Raw genomic sequence first — 17798 nt, forward strand, 5'->3', positions numbered from 1 at the left:
TTGAAGTGATTAAAGTACAAATCAAGTTTTCAGGATAAGGATGTAAAAAGAGAGCATGTAAGATACATAACAGATGAAGATACATACTAACAGAGAAACTAAGCTTAAAATAAAAGAAAATGTTTCAGCTGCAAGACTTGAAGTCTATCTATTAATGCCCTGGAACCCAAGCATTTATTGGTTTCTCTTTTATTGTAGCTCATTTTACCTGCAGTTTAAACCTGCAAATATGTGTGCATACACAGATTTCTCAGATTATAATATTTACTGTTTGCATGCATATCTATGTAAATACAATAATGCTGATGAAAACAACTAAAACTGAAAACCCTTTACATGCAAAAGTTCCAAGCATGGCACATATTTCACTGGGGAGGAAGGAAGTGGTCAGGACAAGAGGAGGCAGGGATGGGGAGAGGAAATCAACCTCTGAATAAAAATTGAATAAGATTTAACCCAATAATAAAAATGTTTCCCTAGGCCGCAGATGAGAAGACACAGTAGGTTTTTCCACTTCATTGTTTGCAAAGTTGAGGTCTGAATTACTAAAATATTAGTAAGAGCCCTAAACTATTTTTGATGGTTGAAACATGAGTTTCTGCTGAAGGGAAGTTCTTCAGAAGTCCCTTTAGATTTTTGTCTAAACACAGTTTCCCTGCCAAACATTTTCAAACACGTTACAATATTTCCTATTTCCTCACTGAACAGAGAGAGAATATTTTATAAACTTTTAAAATGAACGATTTTTCATTTTTTCCCCATGTATTAACATCTTTTTAAAAATAAAACGCAGCAAATCAATGAAAAACGTCAGAAAGCAGTCTCAGAGTTTAGATACTTACACCTCATGAACAAATTTAACAGCAGCTTACTTGGAATCTCATATAAAACAGAAAAGGAAGGTATGTTCCACGCTGGATCAACATAATCCTTTTAATAACCCCACAAGTTAATTTGTCTGAAGTTCTAACTATTTCTGACCTAAACCAGTGGGTTTTTCACTTTAAATTTTCAGGTGTAGTCAGAAATATATATTTTTGCAGGTAACTTAATGCTGCAGAAAACCACAGTTTCCTTTTAGGCCTTTTGACTCACCTGCTAAAACAAATATCCATTTCCAAAGATAGACAAAGGCATTCAACCCCCTGGGACCATCTCATTATAGGCTCCAGGAAAAACAGCAGAACACAAAACCTTTAAAAGGGAGGATTTCACTTTTTTAACTATTAAGTCAAGAACATCAGGCTGTTACAGACCTCTGCAAACAATAAAGCCTTTTGTCCAAACCACAATTAGCTGTTACCTTGGCTGGTGTCATTTGACTAAGTAACCTTTGTCTGACTTTTCTCTCTCTCTAGGGACGATGCAGTCTCCTTCTCAGGAAGGTACTGCCCATTATTCGTTTTAACCTTCTCAGCTTATCTGTGGGAATCCTGGGCTCCAGCCTCCCTGTTCACCCTCTACACAGCTATGCATTTATGCATCAGACTTAGAGGGCATGAATCAAATCCAATAGTGCTACCAAAATAAAGTCTTGCACTCAGTAAACAAGAAATCTTTCCACATTCATGTTAAAAACTCAATTCATTTTACTGCAAATTCAGCTAGCATCTGCAAAAAAGCCCTAAATTCACTTTTATATGCAAGCACCTGCAGTCCTGTCACTTTCATACTACACAATGTCAAGTAGGGTTTGAAAAAATAATAATAAAAATTTCTGCTATGATATGTAACAGTTAAGTACTTAAAACTGATCAACCAAGGAACTTAATTAACAGTTTCACACACACACACAAAAACCCTTCACATCACATGAGAGGTAGATTATCTGAAAGGCAGTAAGAAGATTTTCATTCACACTGCAAGTCCCACTGATTAGACCAGACAGAGAAGACCTAGGGAAAAGTGGGATCCAAAATGCCAGAGACTGATAGTTGTTATCCTGTGTAGTGATCCAACAGAATGCATTACTTTACTGCCTCTTCTCTTAAAAGAAACTTCCTATATTAGATTGAAGTCTTTGTGTGATCCTAAATATACTAGCAAAATGCCTCCCTATCATGTGTGTTTGTCAAATTTATTTTTCCAACAATATCACTTCAAGTGTGGAATTAAGCTACTTTGCAAATCTTGGTCAATTTGCTAGTTATAGAAAATTTCTAGGAGCTCACATTCAACAAATGACCATGAATATTATATATACAGACTCAATTTTTAAAAAACTAACAAGAGCTAAAAATTCAACAAAATATCAATAGAATTTTTAGCTAGTAGGTTCTTCTACTCCTACTTTACTGACTGCATGTAATTTTACCCACACGTTATCTGTGCATGGATAAGGCGTGGATAAAATTATTACTAGTTATTTTATTTTATTAATTTTATATTTATTAAAATTATTTTCTTTTAGTAATTTTATATTTATTAAAATTACTACTAGTTATTTACTAATTTCTACTAGTATCTAATTTTCATTGCTGTAAATTCTGGGTTTTTTCTATTGATTCAACCTTCAGTCCAGTTTTTAAAATTAAAGGATGCAGTTTCACACGTCCTCAGCAATATACAAGAGCTAGAAGACATTCTAGCTTAGACATTCCTTAGGGTATCAGCCTTTCACTAAGCAAAGATCATTAAACTTTAAGTACCCCTTCTGCACTTTTAACATTCTTCCTTATATTTATATTTCCTTCACTTATTTACAAATGTTTAAGTCAGGTACAATACCAAATCTGACTTCTCCTCTCCCTCTGGATATGTAATATGTGGTAAGGAGAGGAATTATCAAGTAGCTGAAGAAATAGACCTTTTAGAGCAGCCTGCTCTAAAAACTGCAGGCTGCAATTACAAAAAAATACAACTGCAAAATCAGTCCCATTTTCTTTTGGCTGCAGATGGACATTTCTGTTCTTACAACCACCACTTAACCTGTAGCAGAATACAAGCACAGGTATTTCTGCAACTCCATGATAAATTGCATTAGAAAACTGGTCTGGCTTACAAACAATTCACCGGCATAAATAAGTAGGTAGGTTTATCATAATCTAACTCTCACCATGCAACAGAAAAAAAATTTTGCTAGCCTCTCACATGGGATGGCACGGAAAACAGAATCTTCCAGAGACACAGGGAGTAGGAGCTATTCATTTGGCAGCAGTTTTGGCTTATATCAGTTGAAAGCATATGTGAAATTGCAGCATTGCTTCAGAACTGTGTCTAGAGCTCAAGTACAGAGTTGAAGTCTTTAAAATTAAAGAACTTACATAAAATTTAATTTTCTACTCTAAACAGACACAGCAAACTTGCACAAAGCAAATCTCATCATGGGTATAACAAACTCACCAGAAATCAAGAAAAAGCTCAAGGCTTTTTAAAAGGAAAAATACTACTCATAGCTGATCTAAAGACAATACAGGTATAGAAAAGTAGAGAATCAAACTGTTTTAATCAACCAAACAGTAAAAATACTTTCCAACATTTCCAATACTTTCCAACATTGATGTAAAAGAAACTTGTAGAAATGCCCAAACTTAAAATTATCCATTACTTTCTATTACATAACCCTATTCTAATTTTATTTTAACTTGCCAAACAAAAATCTATCATGTCATTTGTTGTCTCAAGTTGATGTTGTGAAAAGTATCAGATACAACCAGTCCAACTATCTACAAAAAATGAGGGAAAACAGTGTAAGTTTATTCATACTAAAAAGGCCCTGTAGCTCAGCTCTTTCATTATAGTCTCCATTACCTCCAAGTTCTGGAGAAGGAATTCCTTTTACATACTCTAGAATGGTCTTAAAGGTAACAAAAGGGAGGTTACAACTAAGAAAAGGTTATACCTGAAAGTCTTAATTTAAAGTTAAATAAGCTGTACTTCTAAAATATGTTATTATTTAACATAACAGTAAAGCTTGCCTTGAAGGTTTTTCTCAACAGCCCGTGCTAGCAACTTTTACAACTGAAATTACCAAGGAGGTTACTTGTGAAGAAGAAAGATTCCTGTGGCTTCACCCAGGTCATTATTGCAAACAAAAATCAATATTAAATTACTATGAAGTAGTAAGAACATCGCCATCTTTCACTTAAAACAAGAAAGAAGTCAATGAACAGCATGTAAGTGTCATCATTAAAATAGATTTTCACATTAGGTCAAATTTCCATTATCAAATTAGAAAACTGTTTTACTTAACAGAATATGCACTTCAAAAAACCAGGACAAACTCAATTCTGGATGCTTCTGACACTGCCACTGTCATTTTGTTACAGCTGAAGAATGAAAGTCTGCATTTTCTCCAGTTTTTCAGACATCAAACATAACAACACATGTTTATTTCATTCAAAAATGAAATCCTAAAGACCTTCCTTACAAAGCAAAACGTCATTTTAACAAGTTCAAATTTATGACTATTCACCTAATTTATCATTTTTCTATTTGAATGTTTAAAAGGTAAATATAATATTTCCCTGATAAATATATTTTCAAAACTAGTATCTCACTTTACTGTTTCCTCATAACCACTTCTACAGCAATTAATCCTAACCCTTTTTCTCTACATAAAATTTCTAACAACACAAGTGTTTAGAGACACAGAATCATTATGTGATAGTTCTATAAAGACACAACAAAAGATAGTCCTTACCTCACAACTACTGAATACTGAATGAATTGTATCTTAATTTGCCTGTACTTAACTGTTTGAGTTTTTGAAGACGGTGCAATTAGAACCAAACATAGTATTCCTGCTATGTCATGCAACTTACTTAGATAATGACATTATCAAATTTCAGTTTAAAGTGCAATTATGACATATTTAGCATGTCTACCCTTGACGAAGTCATGTTCCTACAGTTTTACTAGCAGACTGAAAGTCTCACCTACACATAGATTATTGATATGCTGTAGCATATCAATACAATCTATATGCTATTTTAGCATATATATACACTCTAACTTTGGGCTTTTTATCCTATTGCTGACATAGCTCTTCTGATAACCTCTTGGCATTCTTATGATAAAACCAGTTTACAATTTAGCAACTACAAAATAATTTCAAGATTAGGCTGGTATTATTCCTTTGTCTACATTAACAATTATGCTAATTGCACTGACACTTGTCTTTTAGAATCCTAACTTATTTGTCTCTCTTCTACTACAGCTCTCTCCCCTACTAAAATAACTTCAGAATATATTGATTCTTCATGAGACTATAAACTTTCACTTGAATTAAAAGCAGCCTGATTTCTAACATAGAAAAATAAACACTTCTAACTACTACTTTTTCATAGAAAGGCCAACATAGAAGTGCCTACCAAAGGTTCAATAAAGGTACAATGAAAAAAGTAGTCAAGAGTTCTGTAGAGGGCTGTTTCAGCTATTCATGTATTTAAACCCATCTACCATTTTAATAAGAATCACTGCCTTCTATAAAAGGCATGCTGGATTCTCTTGTCTGTTATTCCTTTGAGGTTTTCAGTTGCACAGACTCAGTGATCCATGGTAAAATTTTATCTCAATCTGATATCAAAAGCCACATGGCATGCTTTCTGCTACAAACTCCTTCAATAAATATTAAACAAAGTAAATTTTAATAACACATGCAAAAAAAAAATTAATTATGAATTCTAGCTCAATAGAAATTCTGATCAACACTACATGGGCAGATATGAGAATTCTATCCTGTAATTATTTGTTGGTAAGAACTTATCCTCAGGGCAAAAGAGTCACATGGAGTTTAATGGAGATTAACTACTCATTTTAAGGTATTACCACTATGTATATTTTGTTTTGGCATGGATAAGTGCTAACACAGGTACTGAATTCATAAAAATATCATAAAAACATTGAGAACGGAGCATCCCACACAGGAAAGATTAAGATTACAGTCTCCAGGTATCAACCTTAGGAAGTTTTCATGCAGTTACTGAAGAGCATAAAAAATTGAGTTGACAGGCCTCAGCAAGTAACTGACACTGTTTCATATCAATACAAGAGAAAGCTTTTAATGTCACATACCGATTTCTTTTTAATGTCCTCCAGATCTTTGAGTTCATTCTCAATCTTTGTGATTAATTCCCTGAGTTCATCAAGATTAGTGCAAATAAGCTAAAAAACAAATGAACACAAACACTTGGTGATGTGGGACTTGGAAAATGTACATTGAAATTAAATAAAATTTAAAAGCACATTATTACTTAGTGCCACCATTTGATTTGTATTTTCTTATAGTATTTTTAAACATAAAAAAATAAACCCAAACAAAAATCAGAACTTGTTGAGAAAAGGAGAAAATTCTCTTATTCTTCAGACATAAACCATATTTCTACCTGTAAGCTTCCATTTCAAAATGTAGGTATTTTCTTAAAACTTCTGTGAATGACAACTACCAAATTTCTCTCAAGTACAGTGATGACTTAGAACAGTTTTGAGTACCAAAAAATTCCCTGGCAAAATAAGTATACTAGCTTTGTAGTATGCTGTGTTTATAACATATTACACTTGTTACAACTTTTCCTGACCATAACTTTATATGCTTACACAAAGTATTCCATCCCTGGATATGTTCAAGAGGCATCTGGATCTGGTGATGTGGTTTATAGGTTTTGGTGGAGAGGGGTAGTGCTGGGTGGGCAGTCAGACTGGATGATCTTGAAAGTCTCTTCCTACCTTGATGATTCTAAGGCAACCTAGTCATCTACCAAATCTACCTACTTAAAGTATCCTTTAAAAAAGTATTACATTATTCTAATTCTTGTCTTTAGAAATCAGCTTATTATATTTTTTTCTTTCAGAAAATGGATGCTATTTTCTTGAAAAAATTGTCAAACAAAGGTGATCTGTATATTTTGTCTTACCATCACCTAGGGCAAGTTAAGACTAAAAAACCTAGAAATTATTAAGATGTTAAGTTCTGTTGAATTATGTTATAATAAGACTTGCTTCTTCTGAACACCCTTAGGTGGAAACGTTTTCCTTACAAAACACACCCTCACAAAAATGTTTTTATCAAACAACGGCTAAGTATTTTCCCAAATCAGTAGTTTATAACAACATATTTTTACTTCAAATTCAAGTGCAGTTTTAGATTTTCAGCAAATTCATGTTAGAAGCAGCACTTTTGCTAGTCACTACTAAAAAACTGAATTAACACTTTTAGCAAAGTAAATTTCAGAAACCTCAAGTACACATGTGCCCTTATTTTCATAACATTGTGTACAATTGAAGCATTGAGGAAATTGAGTGACTTAAATCAAAGTTTACCATTTTTACATTTATCACATTTAGAATAACAAATTAATAAGGAAATTGGCAGTGTCTTGCCACAGACCGTGCATACAAAATTTACTTGTGAAAGGTATCTCTCTTGAGCCAGAAAACAGAATGACTATATGTAAGTCTATGGATAATTAGGTTCAAAATGCATGTCCTGCACCCGAACAAGTCCCAGTTACCTAAATTACAAACTGAAGCCAAATACTGGCTGTGTCTGGCCTGTGAAGAAATCCATGACACTGTATTATTAAGCAAAAAAGTACATCACAAAGCCCTTGACAAAAGTCAATGAAGGCAAGAATAAAGTTTTTCCCTGCACAACTATAATCAATTTTTTGACTATACACCTGACAATTCACTTTACTAAAGTCTATTGTTGCTTTTTACTTTCTCCTACAAGACCAATCCAAACTACATCAATGTGAAAAACGCCAATAAATAATAAATGCCAATAAATAAAGTTTAATTGCCTTGGGGCTGGGGGTGACAGGCAAGAGTAACCAAATCTCTAAGTGACAATATTCATTAGATGAGAAGTACATTTGAGGATCTTAACTGTGTGTCAATTACCTACTGATAAAATAAGGAAGGTAACACCAGCTGAGCTTTGAGGATTTATGGTCAAAATGAGTTTAGCCTTTTAAATACTCCAATACGGAACTGAAAAGCACTATAAAAGGTTCAAGAAAAAATTTCAATTTTTTCATTCCAGTATGATTTGAGATGAGGAAATAAAGATGCACACTGACTGGGAAAAAGGTAATTCTGAAACTTCTCTCACATGGTTAGCATTTCCTATCTTAGAGAATGAAGCTAGTGTTTTGAAGGAAGGTTGAAAAGAACAATGATGAAAATAACAAAGTGTATTCTACTTTATACATTTTGATATGGATTCTAGATGCTATTTCTCCCAATGAGATTCTTATTTCAGTGTTCTTTGCTTATGGCTGGTAATTAGTGGAACTTAGCAGTACAATTTTCTGCAAAGAACATTTCCTTCTAATATGTTTTGTATGTTTTAATGGATAAGTTACATAAAGGCAAAAAAAAAGATATTAATGTTACAATCTAATAATCTTGTCACATTTTGATAGCTTACTGGTAGTTTCACATATGGCTCTTGAAGAACATACCTTCTAATCACTTATCATGAAGAAAATAAGTGAAAGTGAAGTGAAGTGAAAAAGTGGTTGCATTTTGAATTATCAGAGAGCATGAAAGACTAGTTCCTATTGTCTATAACACTACATGGTGGCTTAAAGATTCAGCCTATAAATGTTTATATTAATCTCATTAGTTGTGGACATGTTAACTGCAACAAAAAAAACATCGCATACGGCACAGTACTTACTACATAGAGACTCTTTTTCATAGGCAATAAGCATCCTGTTTTTCAATTGTATACCAATTATACTCCAATTGAAGTGGAAGATTCAGATATTCAGTAAAATTTCAAATTCAGTGTTCAACTTTCATGTTATGATGCAACCTCAGATCTCAGTAATCTCTCAAAGACTCCCATTGACTCGTAGGACTTCAAGGAAGAAAGACAAAAAAAATCTGCTCTGAACTTTCTAAGGGAAGACAGGGGGCTCAAGCTCCATTCCAACTTGGGACTCTCCTGTAATCAACTTATAAATGAACTCTTTAACATCATAGAACCCAGTGTATTCCCCACATCATTGATGCTCCTTCCTTGCCCCCTTAACTTCAGACAAACTTTTTGCAGAATTTTAATTCACTTCAACAGGGTCTCACGCTTTATTTCAAGTTATTTGTGTAATGACTGTTAATTATAATTGGTTTTCCTACGAAGCTGCCCTTTTATCACTGACATCTATATGTGGAAAATGTCCAGATAGCCCTCTTGGGATCTGCATTTAATATAGACCATAGATGATGAAACTGAAATTGTTAAAGACACACTGAAACAGAGCATGCATGTTCCTTTTCTCCTTACTTATCATACATGTAGGTCTATACAGCTATGAGTGAATGTAAATAAGGTGAAAGGAGAAAAGACTAAGTGAAACACTGGTTACCAAACCTAAATGTACTCTGTAACTGGGAAAAAACTGCAAAACACTTTAGTGTCTCTTCTGTACAGCACTGTAACTACCATTAATTTCTTTAAAATGTTAATAAGCAACAGTAATAAGAAGCTCAGAATAATAAGCAAGAGACAACTCAATAACAATCTATGAAGCTGTAAAACCACTTCTCCAATAATTCTCAAAATATTAAAACCAAGACTGGGTTTTTGTGCATTTTTATTTGATAAAAAGAATTTAATTTGCATCTCCTTTTGATTTGAGTTTGTTTTGTTGTTTGCAGGGCTTTGAGGATTTTTTTTCAAGCAGTCTTGAGCTATATATTATAAAAATGGTATTCTAAATGCTAGATTAAGTAGCACTATTACCTTCTGAATTTTCACTAATAATTGATTTTGATTTGTGTCACTGCACATAATCAAACACTTATTAGTACTCTTTTACTCAGCTTTAAAGCCAAGTCACGATTTTCAGAAGATCTATACTTAAGTACAGAACCTAATCTTATAAACTGAAGTGTCTTCTGATTGGGTTTGCGGGTTTTTTACATTTGTAGGCTGCAGGCACGTGAAACATATTATACTTCTTAATTTATTAACTTTCACTCCAAAAGAACTGATATATAGACACGAATAGCAAAATCCTTGTGATTATGCCCTATCATCACATCTCACAGGGCCTGTAAGCTCTAAGCTGTTTTACCAAATATTTAAAAAATATACTTGTACCTTCAACTACTTACATAATTTCACAAAGTGTGGCCATTTGTGTATGTGAGGAAAAATATATTGAAGCATAAATACAAGACTGTCAAAAGTCTTAGTATTATTCCAAACATAAAAGGTTTAATACTTGCAAATTTTTCTAACAGTCATACCTCTTGAATGAGCCAGGTTACGTTGTTAAAAAGCTCCCTAATAAGATTAAACTGCTCAACACTTTGAGCCTCACCTAAAACAGATATGAGTTCTAGCTTTGATCAAAAGAGTCAGAAGTCTTTTGCCACATTTTAATATAAGGTTTTACAGAAGATAAGTATGTATTTAGATAGATATGCATATGTTTTATCCACTAAATCTAAAAGGTTGGACTAAGTTTTAGATAGACTACTTAAATGCAGTTGTTTAATCATGCAAAAAACTATTTCTGAACTAACTGTATATATCCATGGCATGCAGACAAAGTGCCTGGGAAAAAAATTAGACACCTACCTGTTTTCTGGAGCTATTAGAAAACATTTTAGTCAACACCATTACAATATAGATAAAGAAAGTGTACACTTAAACATCAGTTATCTCTCAACATTGACTGTTACTGTTACCCAATTTTAACACAAGAAATTCTACTAGCTCCATCAGAAACACATGATCATGATGAAACCAACTGTTTCAGGACGAGGGTATTACAAAATAGCCATGATTCAATGCCTGCTGGCCAAACTTGCACAGATTGCTTTCTGAAGGAAAACAAGAAAAAGATAGCCAAAGGAGAACTTCAATCCAAGCAGCCTTGCAAACATAAGGAGCACTTTGAATTGAAGTACTGTAACACTTCTACTACAGTACCATAAAATGATATTAGCATAATTAATACTCTTTTTACTTTCTATCGCCTAAGAGGTTCTAGAGGCCTAGAAATCAATCACATGCTGATAAGGAATAACAGTTGCAAGCAGGGTAAGCACAGTTGCCTATAAAGTTTTTGCAAGTCCTTCACTTAACCAAGCCAGATTTCAATTCAAGAATCACATTGTCACACCTCATACAAAACCAAGTAATTTTAATCCAAACAGTTATATCTATCATAAAAATGTCTTAGTCCTAGTTTTTACAGGCTTTTTACTGTAACAGATATATCTGGGATCATAAACAATACTAAAAATAGTGTTTCAGCTGCACTTCATAAAAATTGTAAAATATTTTCTACCACAAGAAGGTGAAATGTACATCCAAAAATATCAGTTTAAGCCTTAAAAACTAGAAGAAGCTTCAGTGAGTATTTGCAAGGTCTCTAACAGAAACTAAAGGACTTATTTCATAGGTATTCAGATTTCAAATGCTTAAAACAAAAAATAAAATCATTTACCTGAAATTCTGGTATGGTAGACTTTCTGATACCTTTCCTCTTCTTTGTGATTGCTTTTTTAGATAACGATTTTTTTCCTTGTAAGATTAAAAGAGAAAAGCTTCATAATGCTGTTCATTGTACTTTATTAATAAAACTAAATTACATACAGGCTTGTAAGTTAAACTGCAACTAACAGATGGTTTTCAATCATGTAAACTTGATGAATCAGAACTAGACTCAGCAGAAGCAAGCACTGAACAAGTATCTGTGTACTGCAATCTTTTGGGTGGAGGGGAAGGAAAAAAAAGAGAGAAAAAGCCTACTACAGTTTCAATAATACAGCACCAAAAAATCTAAGTCATAAAAGTAACATTGACACCACTCTCCTGAAAGAAGTGAAATCCAAAACTTAAGACACAAACATAAGAAATATAGCATCTTACCTGCAAGATTTTTTTCTTTAACACTCTAAAGAATTACACATTAGGATCTGGGATATCTGTATCTAATAGTAAAAAGATGCCCAGAAAACACAAGTAGGATTTAGAAATCCCTGATTGAACATATTGAATTTACCCAAGGAAATTAGACTGCTTTGTTTTTTCTACCTGTGGCGATACCTAACATTTTTAGAAGGCAAACAACTTTCTATAATGCACTTCACATACAGCTGTGCTATATATAAATGGATGTAACAAAAAATCTCTGTGAAGGCAAGGAAGCGCTTTACTGCCTACAGTAAAAGAGTTCACAAATCATACACATTTCTCAAATCAAGTAGTTATGTCACTAAGCAAGACAGTGAAGTTTCTTATATGATTATTTCTACATTCATATGGTAAATTCAAATAAGATCACCTTTAACTTGTTCACTCAGGCCAAAACCATCATTCTATCATTATCACTTGTTCACATTCAGGAGTCCCAAACAGTAATTTAAAAGCTAATCAAAAAGAGAAGAAAATAGTAATTTAATGTGGAATTTGTTGTCAACTAGCATGACTGCAGGCACTTGGAAACAATACAAGCACAAGGCAGATTCAGTATTTAAATTAATGAAAATATTGCACTGAATCTTCTTCCTAACAGATGATTTAAGTGTGTGCAAATGTGTATGTACATGTACATACAAATATTCATAGATGCCTATGCATCTATTGTTCCAGTTTATTACACTGTGAGTTTCCTGTACATCTTACCTGACTCTGAAATAAATACACTTATGGGACAAGGCACAGGGCTTGAAGAATCTAGATCTGAAATTCCACATAAAATCAAACTACATTAAAATGAATAAATCAACCTAGAAACTACCCATATCAAATATATTTTAAAATTTAAAGAGCCCTCAACTACCAAAAATAAATACTTACATATTTCACATTAGAGAACAAGTGATAAAACAGAGAAGCTTATTTACTAGAACAATAACCCAAACACTCTGCCAATGGGCAAAACTGTCCACATTTTTCTTATATGCTTTATGAATACAGCTGCATTCTACTACTGAAAACAATGCTGTTCATTGAAAGAACTAAAGTAGACGTCTGGTCATATGGTGGCTCCTTGCTATAGCCCTTTTGTTATGTTATCTGGAAAGAAAATGAAAAGGCAAAAAAAAAAAGGCAGCTAGATTGTCTTGCTTCTTTATGAAAAGGAAAATTGTAATATGCTTAAAATAGAACTTTCATTTAATTTGAATACTTGCAACATATTTTACAACAAGTATTACTTTACTATTTTCCGCATCCAGTTGTATATGACATATGATGTAGTGAAATTCAAGAAGTAATAGTTAAACAGAAATATTCTCTTTTCCCTAACATATTCTTATGAAAAGGAGGAAAAGTTTTAGAAAGAGTTATAAATTATTAGAAACCCAAATAAAATAAACATTTCTTTCTTCACATCAGGATCTGAAAAGCATGAAGTAGGAAAGATTCAGAGTTACAGACAGACCAGGAATTAAAAGAAACCATCTAGAAGCATAAGAAAATGAGCTTTATTCATTAAATTATAAATAGAGTCTGACATATCATAAAGCATAGCTGTTGGAATATATGTACCAAAAGACCTACAGAATTGCTGGTAACTGCTGTGAGCTAAGCACATATCTGTAAAGAGCAACATCACAGTATTCTTCCATTTTTTTGACACCAGATGTCCTATGGTGTAGGTGTTTTTTGATATCATGTATTAAAAATGTAAAAAAAAACCTTACACATACTTATACTATGGGAGGGAATTAATATATACAGCAAACTACTTATGGCAAATTCATCTTCTACCTCAGTAACACCCTTTAAAATACAAAATTGATATTAGAAAGAAGTTGTAGTGGTAGTACTGATAATTTCTCCCTTTTAGAAAAGCTTGTATCTGGTTTTCCAAAAATTATTTCTCAGCTTTAAACAATGGTAACAGAAACCAAATGTTTCCCAATTGGCAGTTACCTGTAATTCATATATATTACATAGGTGAAATAATTTTTAGTAAGTACATAAAAATCCAGTTTTGTGACCCGGAGGTGTTATGTTCTGTGGCTATCCCCCTCAGCACCCAGACTTGCAACTGTGTAATAAACTTTTCTATGTAATTGGTTATAAACACCCAGCTACTAATGCTGTCTTGGGACAACAAAATCACTGGTGAGAGGGAACTTCTCAAATCACTCACTGAGGTCTGCTAGAGATCTTTTGTCTATAATACTGGATGAAGAAATTATCTCAAAGACTTATATTAATTCCTGAGCAGATGAAGTAATATTTCTGACAGTAGTTAGATCACAGTGCATTTTGAAACACGATGCACTGTATTTTTCCGAGCATACTCAACATAAAAATAAACTTAATTACTGACTAAAAGCAATCCATAAGAAAAACCTTAGAACCTTAGCATAACCTTACTAAACCTTAGTTAAATATTTATAAATTAAGAATCTCATACATATAATCTGCTTAGTTCACCTACTCAATTCAACACAGCCTACTTCCTGTCCACATTTAAAGATATTCCAGTGTAACTTTACATTCACTAACAATTTACTGTGCCACAATCATTAATTATCATAATCGTTATCACAGGAAGCCTACTTCCTGTCCACATTTAAAGATATTCCAGCATAACTTTACATTCACAGTCATTTACTGTGCTACAATCTTTAATTGTCTCCACACAGCCTTTTCCAAAAGGTTCCGTATCTCAGTTTGGTTTCAGTTCAGAGTGGAAGAGACTATGAGGCATCTCACCCCCAAGAGGAGTTCATAGGAAATCAACATTTTATTAACCAAAAACCCCTTAGCTAGGTCTGTGAAAATTCTTAGACATTAAACTTAAGTTCAGTAGGTCCAGGAGAAATCTGACTGCCACACGTTTTTCTTTCAGGCCTAAACAAATTCTACAGACACTGTCAGCAAATAGCAATTAACAAAGTAACATAACTAGGATCTGAACTCTAATTAAGACCATCCAAAAACCACACTAGGGAGATTAGATGCAACTAAAACATAAGCCATCTCAAGTTGGTCTTGCCATCTAAAGGTGAAGAAGGGGAAACAAAGAGATAATTCAGATCTGTTCTAGTACTGTTTTTGGCATAAAAATTAGACTAATAAAAGATGAAGCCCCACAAACATTCTTGATGCTTGTAAATTACTTCAGCAAGAACAATATCATCTATAACTTCTTCTGCATTGGGATCAATGTGATTTGAAAACAGAAACATTTTTACAGATCTAGTAAAACTTTTTATTATGAACTGTGGTATATGAGTTCTTATGGCTTCTCCTTGAAGAACAAAAGAAATGTCAATCCATGCTTCGAATTATAACGTGACAACACAGTGGAATTTTGAATAAAAACTTATCTTAAACATTTTTTTATAAGACTGCAACTTTTTTCTTGGATATGGAGGAGGGTCTTGTTATTCCAGATGAAGGAACAGATGTTCTTAATATCAAACACTAACTCCGTAGTATTTGTCATGGTAGAATACAGTTAAGTTAGCCCTGTCCAATTGCAAGAATTTTTGGTTTTTTCACTAAATTCTAGCAGTAACTTTAGTGTTCTCAAATTAAACAACAGGCTCTGTTATCTCTCCATTAACAAATCTGTAAGACACTTTATGTCTTTCAGAGATTTGGCAACTACTGTATGTATCCTGTTTCCTTTTAATCTTCTATTCTTCTATCTTGCTTCCAACAGCTCTTCTTTACAAAATATAACATGATACACTCTGGAAAATGAAGCTCTATTATTATAGAGTTTTGAAGCTTCCATATTGACACAGCATACACTTTTATATAATCAAATGAGCTAAGTCGGTCTGAACAAGTGCATTAATATTGCTGATTTACACAACAATGTCCGAAACCCTATAAAACCTGAGTGGTACATACTTCTGAAGACATGGCACTGAAGCTTAATGCATGGAGTACATTGTTACTTGCTGGAATATCTCACTTAATGTCTTCAACATGATCAACAGGCTGTTCCTTTGTCTACAGGTTAGACAACATGACAAAGTTTTTACAACACTAAAAAGTCTCCAGAAGACTTCTGAATATTAAACTCCCAAGGACAGTAAACCAGGCACTACAACATTGCTGCCAGGCTGCTAAAATAATTTTTTTTAATTCATCCAAGCAATGCTTGACTTCATACACAAAACGTAATGGTACTCTAAAGAAATAAAATATATATAGTAAAATGGACTTCAAGCAGGTAGACAGCCATGAATTTTCCAGAGCATGAGTATATGGTACAGAATTTATATCCAAGGTTCTTCTAAAATAATATGCTGTATTGGTGTTTTCTAGATCAACTGGAATAAAAAGAGATTCAATTTACATTTACTACAACCTCTGCATCAGGCACATGACAGTTATTTCAAGCAGCCTCTGGTCCCTTCTACTTTCTCAACCCTAAAGTTGTTCTGAATTTCATCCAATCACTGTTTCAAACATGCCATTGTAGGATTCTCATGCTCTTGCACAGTGCCTTACACTGAAACTTATCTAACTCCAGTAAGAGAATAACATTTAAAAATTCATGCATAGCATGCACTTGTTTACAGAACTGCTCTGTCTTTCCATACCATTCAGTACTACTCTGTCAATAATTGTGACACAGAACACTGCCACAATAATAAACATCACCTTGTTTCAAAAACATAGATTCAGTACAGTGGTCACACCTTTTCATAAATTTTAAGAAAACTCTGTCACTATGGTAAAGGTCATAACATAGCTGTATTCTCCAGTAAGTTCTGCTCACAATATTTCTGTGAAGTTTTCAGATGGAAAAACTGCATGACCAGTCAATATTGACTATGGGTACCACTGCTACAGCAAATCAGGAATATGCAAATCATCTCAATAGAAACACAAACTGTGACTCAGTTACATTTAGCTGCCTAAGAGAACCAACAGCAGGAAAAAATAGTTTTGTTGAAAAGTACTCACTCTTACATTCCTGATGTTCTCTTCTACTTACTTTTAAAGAAGGTTTTAAAGAGTTATTATGACCAAGATCAGATTTAAGTCAGGTGTCTTTGGGGACTCAGAACAAGCTTTACTAAATCACTTTTTCTGCTCTATATTGTAAGGGAACCTTTAAACAGAAGTTTTAATTTCAGACAGTCTTTAAGAAATACTACTTAGCCCTTAACATTAGGAAACATTATAAAACAGCAAGTTATTGCAACGAATTGGATCCAATACTATCCATTTCAGCCTAGCAGCATAGGACTAATGGAGATTTAACAACCATAGGAAGAAAAGCACTTTATTGCAATGCTGTAAAGTTACTGCAGAATTTTCTCCAGCAAGGTCAAATGAAGAAGTAGCCAGAATGAGATGGGAAACGTATAACATATCAGGCGATAAAGGACAACACTTCTCCAAACTAGAGTCCTTGTTTGCCATTTGGGTTGTTATTCAGTTTGCCTGGTTTTAAGAAGACTGAAAACAGTGACACATTTGGAGAGCTAAGTTACAAAGGCAAATGTAAAATACATTACTTTCCCTGAATATTACATATATGAACTTAAACTGCAACTCTTGAAACTTCTGTTTAGATGTGGGCAGTGAAATATTTTAGAAGGAGAAATTTGTGATTTAAATAGTAAGACAGTTCTTTAGCTGTTATGTACAAATATTTAGGATCTAAATATTACTTAGCTTTAAATTTTGACTTCTAGCTACATGCACTGCCATCAGACCTTGGCTAGTTTCTTAATCTTTAGAACATATTTTGTGGTCACTCAGATTCTTGGTTTTGGTTTTCAGCTTTTCAGATGAAATCCAATATTTATCTGTCAGTCTACACTGTTATGAAAAGCACCCTGTCATTTCAAAAAATACAATGTTGGAAAGAATCTGCTAAAATCTAGCACAGATAGCTTAGCTC

General features: G+C 33.3%; 1 protein-coding gene across 2 annotated transcripts in view; it reads right to left on the reverse strand.

Moving 5' to 3' along the window:
* BRD10 (bromodomain containing 10) overlaps positions 1-17798 on the reverse strand; it is a 46833-nt gene that overhangs the window by 20844 nt on the left and 8191 nt on the right. Inside the window, exons 4-5 of one of the 2 annotated variants that reach the window (XM_063180250.1) lie at positions 11409-11485; positions 6016-6105 (exon numbers count right to left, since the gene is read on the reverse strand). In XM_063180250.1, the coding sequence (XP_063036320.1) occupies positions 6016-6105; positions 11409-11485 (167 nt within the window). The remainder of the gene's footprint in view (positions 1-6015; positions 6106-11408; positions 11486-17798) is intronic. The other variant, XM_063180251.1, reaches the window with a different exon arrangement.

This window comes from Melospiza melodia, chromosome Z (genome assembly GCF_035770615.1).
Source record: "Melospiza melodia melodia isolate bMelMel2 chromosome Z, bMelMel2.pri, whole genome shotgun sequence".
Lineage (NCBI taxonomy): Eukaryota > Metazoa > Chordata > Aves > Passeriformes > Passerellidae > Melospiza > Melospiza melodia.